Source organism: Lissotriton helveticus, chromosome 2_2, assembly GCF_964261635.1.
Source record: "Lissotriton helveticus chromosome 2_2, aLisHel1.1, whole genome shotgun sequence".
Classification (NCBI taxonomy): domain Eukaryota; kingdom Metazoa; phylum Chordata; class Amphibia; order Caudata; family Salamandridae; genus Lissotriton; species Lissotriton helveticus.
In genome coordinates, this window is record NC_136060.1 from 420,103,925 (window position 1) to 420,121,776 (window position 17,852).

A 17,852-nucleotide genomic window follows, 5' to 3' on the forward strand; every position below is an offset into this window, starting at 1 on the left:
TTGATAATATAGATTGCATGAAGTTGTTTCATGTTGGTTTTATGTATTTATGTTGTGCAATAACACAATTTTAATGTCTTACATAGATTAAATTGTCTACTGTACTTTTATGGCTTGTAGCCAAAATAAAGTATTTTAACTTGAATTGAAAGAAAAGACTTAAATGCCCACAGCTTCAATTCTTTTTGATTCTCTCTGCAGTGGAAAAGTAGAAAAAGAGTTTTGATTCACTTTGCTTGTGGAGGCATGCACTATACGTTTCTCTGGGGTTGGAAATAGTTTTGATTTGATAGTTTTTGAAGTCCAGGCAATGGCATGACTCATAACTGGGGTTGAAAATTGCTTGGGACACCTAGCCAGGACTGAGTCAGTCCTTGTATTGTTGCCAATCAAAATAGGTCCAGGGGTTGACAGCACAGGTTGCAAAATTTCCATGAGGAGGTTAGCCTTAGTCTTTTCAGTAAAAGGTGGCAATTCCAGGACTTCCACCATCCTCTGTACCAGCAACCACAAAGGAGGCATACACTCCTTAGGTATTGGTAAAGACGAATCCAGGGAGGACTCTAGAGATGTATCCAACCCACAGCCATTCTGCAAATCCAGATATAGGCCAACATCTGTATAATGAGATAGGGCAAATTATCTGTCTCCTCATCATAGTCATCCTATTCATGTAAATTATGTCGGAGATCTTACAGAGCATCTGAAGTAGAGCTACAAATGTCCTTCCATCCTCCCACAGTAATTTTGTCATGACAGAGGAACGGGAGAAAAGCCCTCATTTATCCCCAGCTTTTGTCTTGGTAATCATGTACACCTCAACATCAGGCAGGCTCTAGTCAAAGTTGCCTCTGGATTTAAAGTAAGATTTTGTGATGGGTCCTGAGCTGGCTTGGGTCACAAAAGACGGAGCCTGTACTGAAGTGGAGGCTAGGCCTAGTGGTGGAGGCTGACTGACCAGGAACAATCAGTGTCTAGAGAGGGCCTGCGGGTGGTAGTCCAAGCGCAGACACTAGTGCGTCCATGAGGCCAGAAGGAACAACAGAGGTACCTGGAAGGAACTTAAATAGACAGAGCATGGCCTCCGTAAAGGCTGTAACCTGCTGAGGAGTCAAAGATTGCCTGAGGAACTTGGCAAGCACTGGCTCCAAAATCAATAATGGGTCAGAGTTAGGTGTCATGACCGCCAACTACATGATGTCCCCTGGATCTAGAGCGCCTGAACGTCGAGGAGCTTCAAACGCTCTTCTTGTCATTCTTCCTCAGCTTGTCTTCAACTTGACCTTAGAACTAACCAAAGCGGGGGACTCTGACTGGGACTGACCATGCTACTTGTGTTTTGTCACGCAGAGCTTGGCATCTCTGTTCCTGATGGCATTGGGGCGCACAAAGGAACCCTTTTTTGCAGACCGAGAAGCTATGCTTGGTTCGAGGCAACATGAGCAGTTGGTCTAGTGGGTACATCACCAGCACCTGCTTATGGCACACATGGCTTGGTTTGAAACCAGTCATCTTTGGGGATGATCTGCATTAACGCTGCCAAAATTTTGAAGAATTGGGAACAAAAATTCAGTCAAAACTGAAGACTGTACAAGTGGAGCTCCCGATCCAGGTCTTTGAGCGCAGAAAAAGAGGAACAGACATAAGGACACAGGAGAGGCGCCTCTGAGCCGCTTCGTGCTGTCATAGTCGACGGCAGGACAGAGTGGCAATGGAGATCCATGGTAAAACCTGTTAGAGCACAAGAGTTATTGCCAGACCACTTGGCAGGTACATTTTCTTGTTATATATCTCCTTTTCGAAGCAGGAGGCCATCTGGGAAGCCACCACCATCATACAGGTTGAGTTGATGGATTACCAGACACAGGACTGCCCTTATTCTCAGTATTTACTGTCCAATAACTTTGAGATGGAAGGATCTTAAAAAGGCGCTCTTCACAACTCCTGAACCTGCTTGAGCTCCATCATAGTCAGGGCTGGCTTTGTAGGGGGGAATGCTAGGGCATACAAACTTTAATTTACTGGACAAAGAGTTTCAAAAGCCTCAGACACAATGGCATGATAACATCTGGTCTGATGCAGGTCCTGATAATTATTGATATTAATCTGTAAGTTAGTCCCCTATTGATATCTGGTTCCCTCAGATAAGCCCTCTTACAAGGGTAAGAATTGAGATATTGAAGCACAGAGGAATTGTTCAGACCCAATTGGCCAGACAGGGAGTACTGGTGCCCAGGGCTGGTCCCAAGTCCTTGTGAGCTGCACGGGATATCCAGGAGCAGCAGTGGGGATGGTGGGAGGAACAATGGGTGTAGATGGGAACTAAACCAGGACAAGAAGGTTTGTGGATTTCTTTAGCCTTCAAACTCACACTCCAAGCAACCAAGGAGGCAATTCCTGCATCTTAAAAGGAAAGGATATGGGGGGCGGGGGAGTTGGGGGAACAGATGAAGACAATCTGTCTCTTATGTAGTTTTCAGCACTCAAGGGTGGGGCAGCCACAGCAGTGTAAACTGATGACTGAATCCAGAATCGGAGTGATCCAAGTGGTCACGTGAGGATATTGATGCATGCTTCTGTTTTTGTCCTGTGTCTTAGAAGGGAGAATGGTGATGTGACCAGTGGGAGGGGTCTCTCCTGTGTAGCTTCTTTCTGACCTAGCGGTACTCCCTCTTCCAACTGCATATAAGCTGGGCTCCTATGCTGGGGTGGAGTAAGTAAATCGACCTATCTGAATAGGCTGGGATTACAATTAAGACCACCCACAGAAGCACTGTGCTTGACTCTTAACGCAGGCCTAAGAAGTCAATGGAGTGAACAGGACGAAAATCAGGATGGAATATTTTTTTGCCTACAGATATGCCCAGGAAAGACTTGATCAACTCTTCGGTAACACAGTAGTGTAGCGCAGCTTCACCCAGACAAATTGGGATTGCTCAAACAGCCCAATAAATGACTACAGAGCAGGTGGAGCTTGATGTCTGAAGATCCCTCTGCTGGGGTTACTTGCAGCACCTGCATAGGGTCAGTCAGGAAGACATACACTTATGAGGCTTAGGTGCCCCATGAGAATGCCTCAATACCTACCCAGCAGGGATGGCACTCGAGATTGCACCCAGACATTGTGCTCTTCTCCTGACTATTCCAAATCTCGTAATTCGTCTGGAAAGAAAGGGAACAGCAGTAAGTGCACTGTTGTGCATGGAAGGGGTAAGCCAGGAAAAACGCACAAAGGTATGCATGTTAAAACTGCACAACGCTCTGCATTGACATCTTTAGAATGAATGCCTGGTCCCTCCAGTAGTTAACAAGTATAACAAAAAGTTGAGTACCGGAAGCTAGGACGAAGAGAATATCTGATCACGAAATTGGTTTCACCAACTATAACCTTATGCACTCTAAAGGCAAAGCTGCATTCCTAGTTTAAGTTACAGTAAAGTTGGAAATCTTGAGTAAGCCATAGATGTGGGTGGTCAGCATCTCATGTCTTACAGTATCATTTACCCCAACTACAAAATAGTTAAATGCAAAAACATGGAGATATTTTAAATCTAAAATAGCTGTACCAAGCAGGCTAGAAGAACAAGCTCTGACGAAACCAATGAATTAGACTTGTATAATGCATGAGATGTGTAGAAAGTGTGCAACAAAAATGACATACATGCAAATATGCACATATAGGGAAATATACCTACAGACGTCAGAGAGATGTGTTATGTCAGTTGCATGTACATTGCTAGATGTGACATGAGAGTGAAAAAGAAAGAGCAAGAGAGTGGATGATAAAGGCGAACCGTGAATGACATGATCTTCCCCAAAATGGAGCGGTACTAAGTTGCCAACCCTACGTGCCTAGTTGCCACAAGTAGGGGAGAAAAGTAGGACTTAGGATAGGAGTGAAGAGAGAAAGAGGGGGAAAGGAGGGTGTAAAAGATGATAAGAGAGATATGTCAGTGCAAGCCAGGGACAATCAGGTACTCATGAGCACAAATGAACATATAGAATCTAAAACGTACAGGCAAAAATATAGCTGCCACACAACAAATAAAAGGGCAAATGGCAGACATTGAGGGACAAGGAACTTAACCAACAGAAAGAAGGGCAGATGTACTGATGCAGTATTCAAGTCTTCTTAATACTGAGGACCTTTGCAGACTAAGTTGATTCAGAGGTAGTGGAAACCTTGCAGTCAATGACTAATCAGTTAACCTCACCCACCTACTTGGTGATGGAATACTTGCGTCTGCATATGAACTGAATCTCTTCCCTCTTTGGATGATCACCAGTCTAAAACGATGCAGTGGTTTCTGCGTGCCCATTCCATCCTTTGCCATAAATCATACATATGTAGCATTCCAATTCACTACGTTCATTTTTTTATACTAACATATGATGTGCAAGAATGCCAGATTGTTCAAGGTCTACCAAACACTGTATCCAGTTCTAGCCTTTTCCTTTAAAAATCAATTATATAAAATTGGCTAGCCAATTCGAGCAAATATAGCCTGCATCCCACAGAAAGCACTAATCTGGTAAATGAAAGTCAAGTCCAACAACATGATTGTACAGTACATTAAAAAGCTAGCTAAAAATATACTTTAAATGTTCCAGAGTGCATCTTGGCATTTCACACTATGAAAACACAAAGAAAATGCTACAAATTCAGTTTAAATCTTTTACAGCGGTCAACAATTTTTTTTGGGTGTTTGATTATTTTTATGTTCCTGCTTTCATAGTGTTTAATATTCCCAATTTGAAACAGCTGCTTGAGGCTCTTTCTAATTATCTTACCAAACACAGTTACCTGCAACTGTATATTTCACTGGCTGAATATTGGTTTCATGCTATGCATCACTGTAATGGCAGGGGTCGAAGCCTCCTATGAAAAGAAAGATGTTACCATGATCCAGCCACACCTTTACGCAAGGCGAGTGGCTTCCTCAAGAAATGCGTGCCTCGGAGTTTTCTCTGTAGAGTGGCACTTTTTTCTTACCAACGCCAGTGGACCACCAATTGTTTAAGCGGTCAAAACTGTGTTCCAGAGCCATGACTCTAGCATACCCCAACCTCTTTACCGACTTGAGAGCAACTTTACAGACCAACCGTCCACTCTTTGTATCGTCTATGTAGTCATTTACCTGGAATGGAGCCATCACCATTAAGTGGAACCTTTGATGGAGAAGAAAGAGTAAAACTACCCTCACGTAGACGATGTTCCACTGATATGTTTGATATCTGAATATATCGTTTAAACAATTAATAAATAGCTTTAACTAGTTTATTTGACTTGAGAAAAAGCTCCCCACTGATGGTAGGAATTCAGTCTTGCATCTGAAAGAAGCTTTCACTCTCAGTATGTCTGTTTCTGGAAAAGGACTGCTATCCACCAACATCCTTCCTAGATGTATGCAAACGATAGTCTTTTAAGGTAGGAAACATTAATCAATGATTTATTCTTTTTTTAACCTGTAAACATTGGATGGGATTGAGTTTTCTGTCAGTACAATACATTTGCACTTCCCAAAAAAGTGCAAAAAACATTTTTTAAATGCTGAAAAGGAAGTTATTTTACAATACGAACGAAACGCATTCAAATTTGACAATCAAGGCAACCAAATGATTTAGTCGTTAACGTTAGCATAATGTACGTTTTTGTTCACTGCAATAACATGTAGGCTAAACTTCAAAGCACAAAAACATCAAGTGACTAACATTCAAGGACAAGCAGAGCATTCTACAATGCTTGCATGTAGACGATGGACAAGGCTAGGACGGGATTTCAGTAGAAACTGGCTGATTCAGTACATATGGCTGCTTTTTTTTGTATGATGCCCACCGACAAACGGGGCAGCAATGTCTTCCACCAACCAACCACATGATAATACAACTCTGATGAAACACATGGCCACAAGGCAGGCCCATAAGTAAACATCCATTTTCAAAATTCTCAAGACATACAACACATTCTGTGCAGTGCAACATATGAGCAGGCCAGGCTGACCAATCTGCTTCCATGGCCTCTTCAGTGTTGTACGTCCCGTACAACCTTTCTTCTGTTTCCTGGGAATTGTTCAGACATTTTTTGGCACATGAGCAAACTTGACCAAGTGTGCATAATTCCTCACTGCACTTGTGTGATGTTCTCAATTCGTCCATCGACTTTTCTTTGCCCCTGCCTCTGCTCTCACCTTCTGAGTCGCTATCACTTTCCTGAGACTCTTCCGAAATCTCCTCCTCCGACTGATCATTCATACATTGGAAATGCCATGTTGGTAAGTTCTTTATGTAATCAGTTGGTATTAGTGGATGAAGCCACAGATCAGGGAATGCCAACCGTTCCAGAAACAAATCTGGATCTTCATCCCAGTCGGATTCAATTGGAACATGGTGGAATGAAGCAATGGGGTGGAACACATAACTTGTATACCAATCCCATAGACTGGACAACCATTCCAAATTATTGGCATTAACTTCGTCACTATTGTTGTTGCGCCTTCGTTTTTTCTCAAAATAATCTATCAGTAAGCCGTGACCCAGGTAGGTGCTGAGGAACAAGGCCGGGTGCGAGGAATAGAACATCCAATCAGCTCTCACCCATGAAGCCAAGGTGGTTGTGTTAGAATAGCGCAGAAGCTTTAAGCTGTACTCGTAAAAGCTGTCCAGGTATGGTAGCTGCAAAAACCCTAACACAGGAAGCCAAGAAATTATTAATAGGGAATTATATGTACCTAAAGTGCTGATGAGCACCACAAAACGCTTTATGGTGGCTCCTTGTGTGATAAATAAGTCCATCCATGCCATTAAGTTAACCAACACAAAACTTAAGACAAATAAATCATTCACCTCTGGTTGTACCGAGCGCAAAAAGGAATCCATGGCTCGAAGAGATATGAATTCCCCTGTATTATTTCCATATTTGTAGACTCCTTCTGGCGTTCTCAGCACATATGATGGTGTCCTGTGTACGCCAATCTGTTCCATGTAACTTTTGTTGTCCCATTTTTCAACATTAACAAAAATAAACTCTACTCTTCCAGTAAACTTCACACTTAGTGCAGAAAAGAAGGCGGGCGGTTGGTCAAGGTTTGCAAACAGGTATATTTTTACACGATATTGATCGTTTTTGTTCCACTCGTTTCTTAAGTGCTCAGAATTATGAATAGTTTTGATCCGAGATGCAGCATGGGCGGTTATCCATTTGAAAATGTGCTCCGTCTCAATCTTGCGGCCGCTGTACTCCTTCAGCATCACTTTCCCTTTGGAAGTGCTGGTCTGTGGGACAGACATGATGAGGGTAGACCTGACCCAGCCTCGTTTCCGGCAGTATCTGAAAGAAAAAAAGAAATACATACATTTAAGTAAGATATACCTGTAGGTCCTAGGTCTACAATTTGAGTGCTATATGAAATCCACAGAACATACTGCCACTGATTTTCATTAGTGGAAGGTAATCTTTCGAACTTTCAACAGCAGCTAGGAAGAGTATTTGTAGTAAAATTTACCATCTTGCTCAACTGACGAGTAGAGTAGCCTCGTGCATGGTGTTTCTTTTATAACGCAGTGTTGCTCCACACTGGTGGTGTTCTGTCGAAATAACAGTGGACCTGAGCTCCGATCTATATGCCCGGGTTAGCAGGGGACTCCAAGAAGGAGGTGATACTCTTGGTCCCCCCCTTTAAACTTTTCTCTCCCTACTATGACCCACACTCTCCCAGTTATGAGCTGTGCAAAAAGACCACTTATTTCCATACCTACCTGTTAAAATCTTCCCATTTGTATAAAATTAATGGGGGGAGAAGGTGCATTGGGAAGCAGTGGCAGAAGTGAAGCTACACAGACACAACGAGAACAGTAACTTAACTATGTCTTAACTAAGAAGTTGGTTTGCAAACAACACACCTTTAAAACAGTAAAACACCAAGTTTGTGTGTGTGTATAACTAAAAAATATGAACAAACACGGGACTAATCACAACACAAGACTGTCACAGCTCCGTCTCTGATCTATGTAGGTAACAGCACAGTGATGTGCTTTCAATCCGCCATTAAAATTTGCAGTCGGGAAAATCATTGAATACGAATACTGTAATAAAAACTTGAATTTGCCCGCAGAAGTCTCAAGTACTAAGCCACATATAGGGGAGCAAAACGTTTTCTGCATCAGGCTCTCGGTGCAATTAAAAATATTAGCTCAAGTACCAAAATTAAATGCAGGTCATTAACCCAAGCACCTTAACAAAAATTATTGATATAACAATCAAAACCAAATACTGGGCTCATATCTCTAGTTCTCCAATGTTTTAGATGACTCTCTGTTTGTATAGTCAGACCACAGACGTGTTCTATTTTTTACAAATTGATTTTAGTGCAACAGACTGAACCGGTCAATGGACAGGCCATTTCATATATCAACACCAATCACTTCTTTTCACTTAGTCGTCACGGTCTTGAAAGATGAACTTATAATGGTTCAATTGGCACTATGATTGCATGGAACACTGCGGGAAACACTATCTATATTTACCATACCATCTTTGCTCTTAAACCACCTTTAGGCGTGGGGGGGGGCCTGGCTCGCGTAAAAACACTGCTGAAGTAACATAACAGAGAATGACAGAGGCAAGCCTGTGTTTACAACATTGCATAAACATATGGTTTGCTGCTGGCCATAGGATTTTATCTGCTTCTGATATGAGGGAATAATACATTAAGGCCCTCATTCAGAGTTCTTTGGAAAATAAATGGTAATTCTCATACCCTATAATAAATGCCATTAGCATCAGTCTGAGGCATTTATAATGTGTGGATGAAAAATGCCATTAAATAACAACTGAGTTTTGCAGGTTAGGAAGATGTATTACATGATGTGGGTGTTGTGCACAACGATGACCAAAACTAGAGAATTCTGCCCGTTTTTTTCTGGTGGCATATGTTTGGGGAAAACTGAGTGTGAAGCATTTGCCCTTCGCACGCTACTACCACACACCTAAGTTTACTACTCTGAATGAGCCTAAAGTGGTTATACTGATTTTAATTACAGCCAATTCTGGCCAGTCAATAAATACACTGCATTTCGCAGTATGGATGGCTAAGTCTGAGACATAACCCATGCCTTCATAAAAGGGAGAATAAGGTCCAAGGGCAGTGAACATAAATACTTAAACTATAAACAGAGGATAGCTTGCAGGCAAGATCAGAATCAGTACTGTCCTTAATCCATTTAGGCATCCAATAAATATCACAACCAGTGGGGGAATCTCCTTACGATTTTTAGTACAAACAAGCTTTATGGTCAAATTATTCCTGAATTACAGCATTTCATAGTCCTTTGTTATTCTATTTGCTTAATATAGTGCATCGAAAGCAGTTGGAAATCTCTCATGGATAGTTCTTCTCGTTATTGGTGCCTATGTTACAAGTCATTGGACGTAAGCCACAGATCACGTACAGGAAAAGAGACTTTACAGGGAAATCACAGTCGTGGTGATACCATTTATAATCAAGAAAAATATACAAAGATTCACCTGGCTCTTACACAGTGTTATTTTTTTAATAAATAGTAAATCTTGTAAACTCTTGCAAGCTAACAAGTGAAAAAATAGTTGACCTTCACAGACAGTAAAGCAACTCATAAGTATGACATCAGGAGTTTCATTACCTGTAAGACAAAGCTCAGTTTTACCATGGATAGGATAGACAAACAAGCCTAACGATAACCGTTTTAAACTGGATCGAGCCTCAGGTAGGCGCGAATGATGCAAGCATTCTGCAATTTTAAGCAACATACTTTAGATACGAACTGGCATGTTCGTATTGCAGAAATGAAGTGTTTAGTTTTGCAAAGTGTTGCAAGCGATATTCTAGTATAACGTCTTCACTGATGTAGTGGTTAGCGCACAGAGCTTATAAATTGACGTGAAATTAAACAATTGAGTTGGAACCAATAGCGCTGCTGGTAAATATCTGACAAGGGAGAATTAACAGTGGTATTGATGAATGAATATATGGATTGAATTTGTTATTTTAAACAAATCTATAAATACATATAAAATAGATCGAGTATACAGGAATTGTAACTGTGTTAAATACCTGAACTTTTGCTTAAATGTGGGATTTGTGGCTGATGGGTGGGAGGACAATACTATGGATGTCTTAGTAATTTTGCATCTACTGCTGTAACCACAGGATGAACCATTGCTATTGCTGTGTATGTTCTCTCTGCATTGTCCTCAACATATTGGACCCTGTTTTTTTTGCACTATTGTGTGTATGAAAATGCAATTAAAAAAAATAAATACCTGAGCTTTGTATATAATGTTAAAAACAGCTATGTGTCATGGGGAATGGAGACGGTTTTAGCTAATCACACACGCTATTTAGCTGCTGGGGTGATGTATTCAGTACTGATTTCAGTATGGATGAGAATATATTGGTATATAATAGAAAATAAATGTTGGGTGGATCAAATCGAAATTAGAATATTTAGGTTTTCTTTGTGTTCACTTTGGAGAAGAGTGGATTTGAATAGATGAAACATTAAATAATACTGCTCTTTGTCTAGCAAAACACGTGGTGGCAAGAATCTGGGCATAATAATGGAATGAAAGAATGTGAAGATATGTTTTGATGAGGTACATACGCAAAACTAATGGTAAGAACTATCCATCAGAAAATTATTTTGGTACGCCTTATGCATTACTTACAGGTATTCTACAGCGTGTGCATAACTTAGTTTGCTTATAAGGAATGAATGAAATCCATTACCTCCTAAGAGAATGCAAGATCCTAATGCGCAATTTGTAAGATTCCAACATTTCACTTGCAGGATAAGCACACCACGCTGCACAAGACACATTCACTAGTCACCTAGGGCATTGGGTCGCCAGCGGGTGCTTTACACTCAGAGGTGGATAAATAACAACTTTTACATACAGTTGTCCTATAAGGTATTGCGTCAATATTTTAAAGATGGACTATTACAAAGCTGCAACCATTTTTTGGGCAGTTTGATATTCACTGCAATGGGGGGGAATATACAATGGGGTTGAAGATGAGGCAGAGGGAGGTCAAACACAGTCTATTGTCGGCGCTCAAACTCCACGCATGGAGGTGTAAGTTGGATTGGCTCTGGTGCAGCGCCCTGGCTCTGCTGTTGTGGCGGAAGATCCTTCGGAAGAGGCAGGCACATCGGAGGACAGATGTTCTGAGGACCACACTCTCCTGTTGGAATACGTAGCCACAAGGATAACTTGGACCGAGCAGTTAGTGATCTTCAGAACTTTGGATAGGAGAGGCAGAGGGGAGAAGGCGTAGAGGATTCCCGAGCATCAATCCAACTGAAAAGCAAAGCATCTCTGAGAGAGAATTGCCTTGGAAACTCCAACGAGCAAAAGCTTGGACACTAAATGCTGTTGGTGATGGAAAAAAGATTCAGACTGGATTCTCCCCAATGGTGAAAGAGGGCTGTGCCACCTCTGAGTGTTGCCTCTATTCATGGTCTGCTAGGCTGCATTGCCTGAGTTCATCCCCCCTGGCGTTTAAAGATGCTGCCAGGTGTTGTATAACCGGGGAAATTCCCAGTTCCAGAGGCACAGTCTCTTGGCACTGGACTCACAACCCCACCCTGTCCTGCTTGGTGCAGTATCACATGGTTGTGGTTTTGTATGTACGAACTTGTACCAGTTCCTCCTTCAAGGACAGATGACAGCTTTCTGTGTCAAGCGAATCGCCTGCAACTCTAACAGGTTGATGTGGAGACGGGCTTCTGCCAGAGACTAGAGTGAATGCTCTGATCTCCACCTTGGAACCACCACTGCACGTCTTTTGCAGTCTCCTTCAACACCTGGATGGAATCGAATAGGTTTTCTTATTGCTGAGCAAACTAAAATTCAGATCCAACTGCAGAGCTAGCATGTGCCACTTGGTTTGATCCACTAGCCAGATGCTTAAGGCCAAGAATCCTTAAGGCCGTTCTCACCGAGACCGAGTTAAAAAGTTGAAATATCAGGATAGTAGCCCAAATATTCTGGACTCGTTGAGACAGAGGGAAGTCTTGAAACTGCACCGTGTCCAGGAGCCTTCAATGAAAGATTCCTATGTGAAGGACTTCTACACTTTGATGGCAAATCTAGGTGATGTTAACATGTCGGCCATCATCTAGAGTTGGTTCACAACTGTTTGCGAAAAGCCATCCCTTGACGACCTATCGCCGAGGTACGGGAAGACAGGTATTCCCAATCTCTTGAGATGGGCAGGCACCATCACTTCCGTGAACATCCGAGGTGAACTGGTGAGGCCAAAGAGGACATGGAGAACTGAAAGTGTTCATGGCCTACCTGAAACTGCAGGTAATGTCTGTGGGATTGCATGACAGGCATGTGGAAACATGAATCCTGCAAATCCTATGCAAGTATCCTGTCGCCTGGATCCAGGGCAGACAGAACTTGGGCCAAAGAAAGCATCTTGAACATGTCCTTCTTAAAGAATAAGTTCAAAGGGTGGAGATCTAGAACTTTTTTCGCACCAGAAAATAAGAATTGCAACTAGTCCAGAGTTCTGGTGCTGGCACCCTTTCTATAGCTCCCTTCGCCAAGAGAGCATTAACTTTTTGTTGGAGGATGGCCAAGTATTCCTCTGGAAGCAGTAATGTGTAGGTGGTGTGTCCAGAGGGGTGGACAGGAAGGGAAGCGCATAAACGCATTGGACAATTTGAAGCATGCATCTCTCTGGCCATCCCTGGAGGTAGTAAGTTATCCGGCCTCCAACTAGGCAACAGTAGTAGTGTCCCGCTTAAGGCACACTGAAGGGTTTTGACGGTAGTGGTGTGGCACTGACGTTGTTGACCGGACCTCTACCTCAAAAGGACTGGGAGGTCTGATGTTGCCGAGGCAAAGTCTGTTGCAGCCTCTGCTGAATCCCTCTTCCGAGGCCTCGAAATGGGTAATATTGTTGGGGAAACTGCCATACAGGAGCTGCAAGGCCAAGAAAGTACACTATTGCTTTGCTTTCTTTGAAGCCCTCTAAAGCGGAGTCTGCATTAGAGGGCTTCAAAAGAGATGGGTGCCATCAAAGGGAATTTTTATGAGGGACTGTTGGACATCACTGGAGAAGCACACAGATCTTATCCATAAGTGATGGAGAAGCACGATTTTAGACCCAACTTCCTTAACAATTAGTAGTGCCCAGGGCTGACTTAATCACAGACTGTCGTGTTTTGGCTACCCTGAATTATTTTTTGAAGGCTGGCACTAAGGTCGTCTGGGAATGCTGGCCCAATCTCACTAACCATGTCCCATAATGTGTGCAAGTACGCCCCAAGAAGCAACTCAAATTTAAAGACCTAACGGCAGGGCTGGCAGGGTAGAACATCCAGTTTCCGAATGCCTCCATACATTTCCTGAATGCTTCCATATGTTTTGACTCACTTTCTTGGGGGCTGCTAAGAAGAGTATTTATGGTTAGTTGACTGGTGAAGTCAATCAATCAGGATTTATAAAGTGTGGCTAATGTCCTCATAGTGTATCAAGGTGCTTGCAATTACCGGAGGATTATTTAAACAGCCAGGTCTTTATGGCATTCAGAATTTGGCAATTCAGAATTCCAGAAGTAAGGTAATGGTCCGGAGTTGTGTGGGCAGGCTGCTCCAGGTGTTTGCTGCAATGTGGGAGAAGGAGCGTCCTCCACTTCTGCTTCGGTAGATGCCGGAAGTATGGGCATGTGGGAGTGAGGCGGAGCATACTCTTCTTGATGGGTGGTAGAAGTTCAGGTGGAGGTTAATGTAGTTGGTTCCTAAGTTGTGTAGAGCCTTGGGTGCATGGGTGAGAAGCTTGAATTGGCATCTCTTCTGCATGATGAGCCAGTGGAGTTGCCTGAGTTGGGGTGTGATATGAGTTCATCGGGGTGGGTAGAGAATGAGCCTCATTGCGGCATTCTGTATGGTCTGAAGTCTCTGTAGGAGGTATGCAGTGATTCCTATATAGAGGGTATTGCCATAATGCAGTTAGCTGGTGATGAAGGCCTGTGTTATGATGTTTCTCACGTGTAGAGGTAGCCACTCGAAAATCTTATGTAGCATGTGCAGCCTGGGGAGGCAGGCGGCGGTGACAGTGTTGATCTGTGATTTCATGGTGAGCTTGTTGTCAATGATGATTCAGAGATTTCTGGTGTGGTGGGAGGGAGTGGGTGCACATCCTAGGTATGATGGTCAACAGGCATGTGTTGCTGCTGTGGCCGAAAATCAGTACTACGTCTTGCCTGTTTTCAGTTGCAGGCAGTTGTTCTTCATCCAGTTGGCTACGTTTGTCATGCATCAGAGGAAAATGGTTGTGGGGCAGGTAGGGTCATCTGTGAGGGAGAGGGTGAGTTGGGTGTCACCTGCGTAAGAAATTATGTTGGGACCATGAGATCTGAAGATGTAGAACAGCAGGGTCATATAGGAGTTGAAGAGTGGTGAGCTGAGGGATGAGCCCTGGGAGCACCGCAGGTGATCTCCTTGGGTCAATTAATCAATCAACCTGTGCTTATATTGCACAACTTATCACTCAGGAGGGTATCCAGGCACTCAGGTCTTGAGTCCCTTCCCGAAGTCTGCCAATAAGGGTGAAGTCTGATGGTGGAAGGGAAGAGTGTTTCAGGATTTGGCAGCGAGGTGGGAGAAGGATCGTCCTCCGGTGTGGCAGTGGCGGACGCAAGGTGTCTGTGAGGGCGAGGTGAGCGGATTGGAGGTTTCTGGGAGGGGGTGGAAGTTGAGGCAGTGATTCCTGTATGCCGGTCCTTGGTCGTGGAGGACTTTGAAGGCTTGGGTCAGAAGCTTGAAATAGCATCTCTTCTGGATGGGAAGGCAGTGGAGGTCTCTCAGGGGCTGGGAGATGTGGGTCCTTTGGGCAGGTTGAGGATCAGTCTGGCTGCTGCGTTCTGGATCATCTAGAGTCTTCTCATGAGTTTGCCGGTGGTACCTGCATAAAGTGTGATGCCATAGTCCAGACGGCTGGTGATGAGGGATTGTGTCACGGTTTTCCTGGTGCAGGTGGGTAGCCATTTGAAAATTCTACAGAACATGCAGAGTGTGTGGAAGGAGGCTGAGGAGACAGCGTTGACCTGTCGTTTCATGGAGAGTTCGCTGTCTAGGATAATGCAGAGGTTGCGAGAGTGATCTTTAAGAGTGGGGGTGGGTCTGAGTTCTGATGGCGGGTCCGAGTTTTGATGGCCACCGCAAGTCGTTCCAGAGAGAGGAACGGCTACAGAAAATCAGTACTTCCGTTTTGAGTTTCAGGCAGTTGTCTTTCATCCAGGCAGAGACATTCTTCATGCAGTTGTGAACGTTGCTTTTCGCTGTAGTGGGGTCCGCTGAGACTGAGGCGACAAGCTGGGTGTCGTCTGTGTAGGAGATGATGTTAATGTTGGGTCTCTGACAAAGACTGCTAGCGGCGTCATGTAGATGTTGAAGAGGGTGGGACTGATGGACAAGCATTGAGGGACGCTGTACATTATGTGCTTTGACTGTGAGGTGATGGGAGGGAGAAAGATCCTCTGTGTGCGCCACGAGGGGTAGGATGCCATCCATCTAAGAGTATTGTCTGAATCCGACTGGTGCAGTTGGTTTAGGAGTGTGTGGTGGGAGATGGTGTTGAAGGCAGTGGAGGTAGAGAAAGATCAGGGTGGCGGATTCCCCGCTGTTGAGTAGGATGCGGATGTAGTTTATCGTGGTGATCAGGGCCGTCTCAGTGCTGTAGCTGCCTCTGAATCCTGATTGGGAGGGATCTAGAAGGTTGTTTCTCATCAGATGTATGGTGAGTTGGAGGTTGATGGCCTTCTTCAAGATTTTGGCGGGAAACGGGAGCAGCGAGATGGGGCGATAGCTCTGGAGGTCTTTGGGGTCTGCAAAGGGTTTCTTGAGGAGGGGTTAGACCTCCAAGTGTTTCCAGGCGTAAGGGAAGGTGGCTGTGGTGATGGGATGTGTTAAGGATGGTGGTGAGCTGGTGGCTGATCTTGTCGTTTCTGAGGCTTAACAGTCAACGGGGGCACGGGTTGATGTGTGCACATATGTGGATGGGTTTGAAGGTGAAGGAGGGAGGTGTATATTCTGGGTTCTTCCGGTGAGGAAGGCAGCTATCCATTAGAGCATGTCCCCTGGGATGCAGATGTGGTGGAGTCATTAGAGCAGCATGAGGTGGGATACTGTGTCGAAGGCTGTTGAGAGGTTGAAGAGGATCAGAGCTGCTGTTTCTCCTCGGTTGGGTGTCACCTGCGTAAGAAATTATGTTGTTGGTGCGCTCGGGGCAGCTCGAGTGCTGCGATTGCTGCGGAAGCCAGACTGGGAGGCGTCACGTAGCTGGTTCTGCTCCAGGTGTGTCATGAGTTGCTTGTTGTTGATCATTTCCAGTACCTTTGCTGGGAATAGGAGCAGGGAGATTGGGTAGTAGTTTGAGTTTGCTGGGGTCGGCGGAGGATTTTTTGGGAAGTGGTCTGACTGGCAAGTTTCAGGCATCGGGAAATACTGCAGTGGTGATAGAGGTTATGAGCAGGGTGGCGAGTTCCTGGCCGATCCTTTGATTTCCGAGGTTAAAGATACGGAGCGGGAATGGGTCTGCGGATGAAAGCCTGATGTTGGGTGCTACAGGTGGAAAGGTGGGTGCCCCGGAGCTGGTCTGGGCAAGTGGGCTATTTGTCCATTGAAAGGGGGAGCAAGATCCGGGCTTTGCCTAGGTGCCTAAGAAGGTGTCTGTGAGGGCTTCATTAATAGAAGTGGTTCTGAAGAGGTCTGCGCCCTGGCTATGAACCTCAGTCAGGATATTTGTTATAAACTTCAATGAAGGAAGCCGGAGGTCAAGAACCTCTGCCACATTTCTAGTGAAAGAGGCAGATTCCTCGTTTGAGGGGCCAGGTGGAGAACCCAGTCCAGTGTCCAGAGAGGTCAAGGACACTGACCTCCTGGAGGTACAGAAAAGATTTTCGTTCTATTTACTTGCAGTTTGTCATTGCTATCATTGTCTTTATGTGGCTCTGCGTCTGAGAATCTAAGTTGCATCACTAATGGGCTCAGGAATTTGGATTTGATTGGCACTAGAGAGGGGACCGTTTTTAAATGACCAGGTTTTGGAGGTACCCACGCAAGGTTTCCTGACGATAGTGACAAGAAGAGGGGAAGCCATATTTGGATTTCTTATGTTTTTTCCTTTTTTGACTTATCTGAAGAATTGGTATGGGATGATGATCTCTCTCAAGAACAGCCAAAAGGCAGAGAATGCATCAGCATCTCTGACTTCGTTAGGTTTCAGGCCCCACAAGCCTTCTCATGGTGCCTATTGATGTAAAATTTGACTGCGGTCCAAGATGGCCTTTGGACCACCACTTCAAGTAATGAGAGGAGCTAAGACACCAGAGACAGACCTTTGTGGATCTGTGACTGACATCTGTTTGTGACAATCCTTACAGGGGTTGAACCCCATTGCTTTATGGTGAGAGACACGTCCCTTGCACACTCGAAACATTTTGAGAAGCTTTTATGAAAAGTGACAAATCGAAGGTGTTGGAAAGTGAGGAAAGAAAACAACTGCGATTGACACATGAAGGTGGTGGTTATATTGTGGCCCTATGTCCCTTCTGGGGCATTAAGGACCCAACGCTGAGCCGCGTAACGTCACCTACTGGCACGCAAGGGCATTGCAGGAACTAAGGGAGGGTATAGGCCACTTCTGCATGGATCACCCACTGCCGCATGCACCCGGGGAAGAGACGGGGCTGATGGGCAAATAGGGCACCTCTGCACCGAATGTCCTGGAAGATCAGGGGCTGAGGGGGGACATAGAACACCTGCACATGGAACACTCAGTGTTGGACAATCACCTGTGCAGA

General features: G+C 44.4%; 1 protein-coding gene across 1 annotated transcript in view; it reads right to left on the reverse strand.

Moving 5' to 3' along the window:
• Window positions 1-5,421: 5,421 nt before the first annotated feature.
• The window catches only part of RNF103 (ring finger protein 103), a 143,706-nt gene continuing 131,275 nt past the window's right edge, over window positions 5,422-17,852 (reverse strand). The window contains exon 4 of the mRNA XM_078678671.1: window positions 5,422-7,327. Coding sequence (XP_078534797.1) covers window positions 5,767-7,327 — 1,561 coding nt within the window. The 3' untranslated portion in view covers window positions 5,422-5,766. The remainder of the gene's footprint in view (window positions 7,328-17,852) is intronic.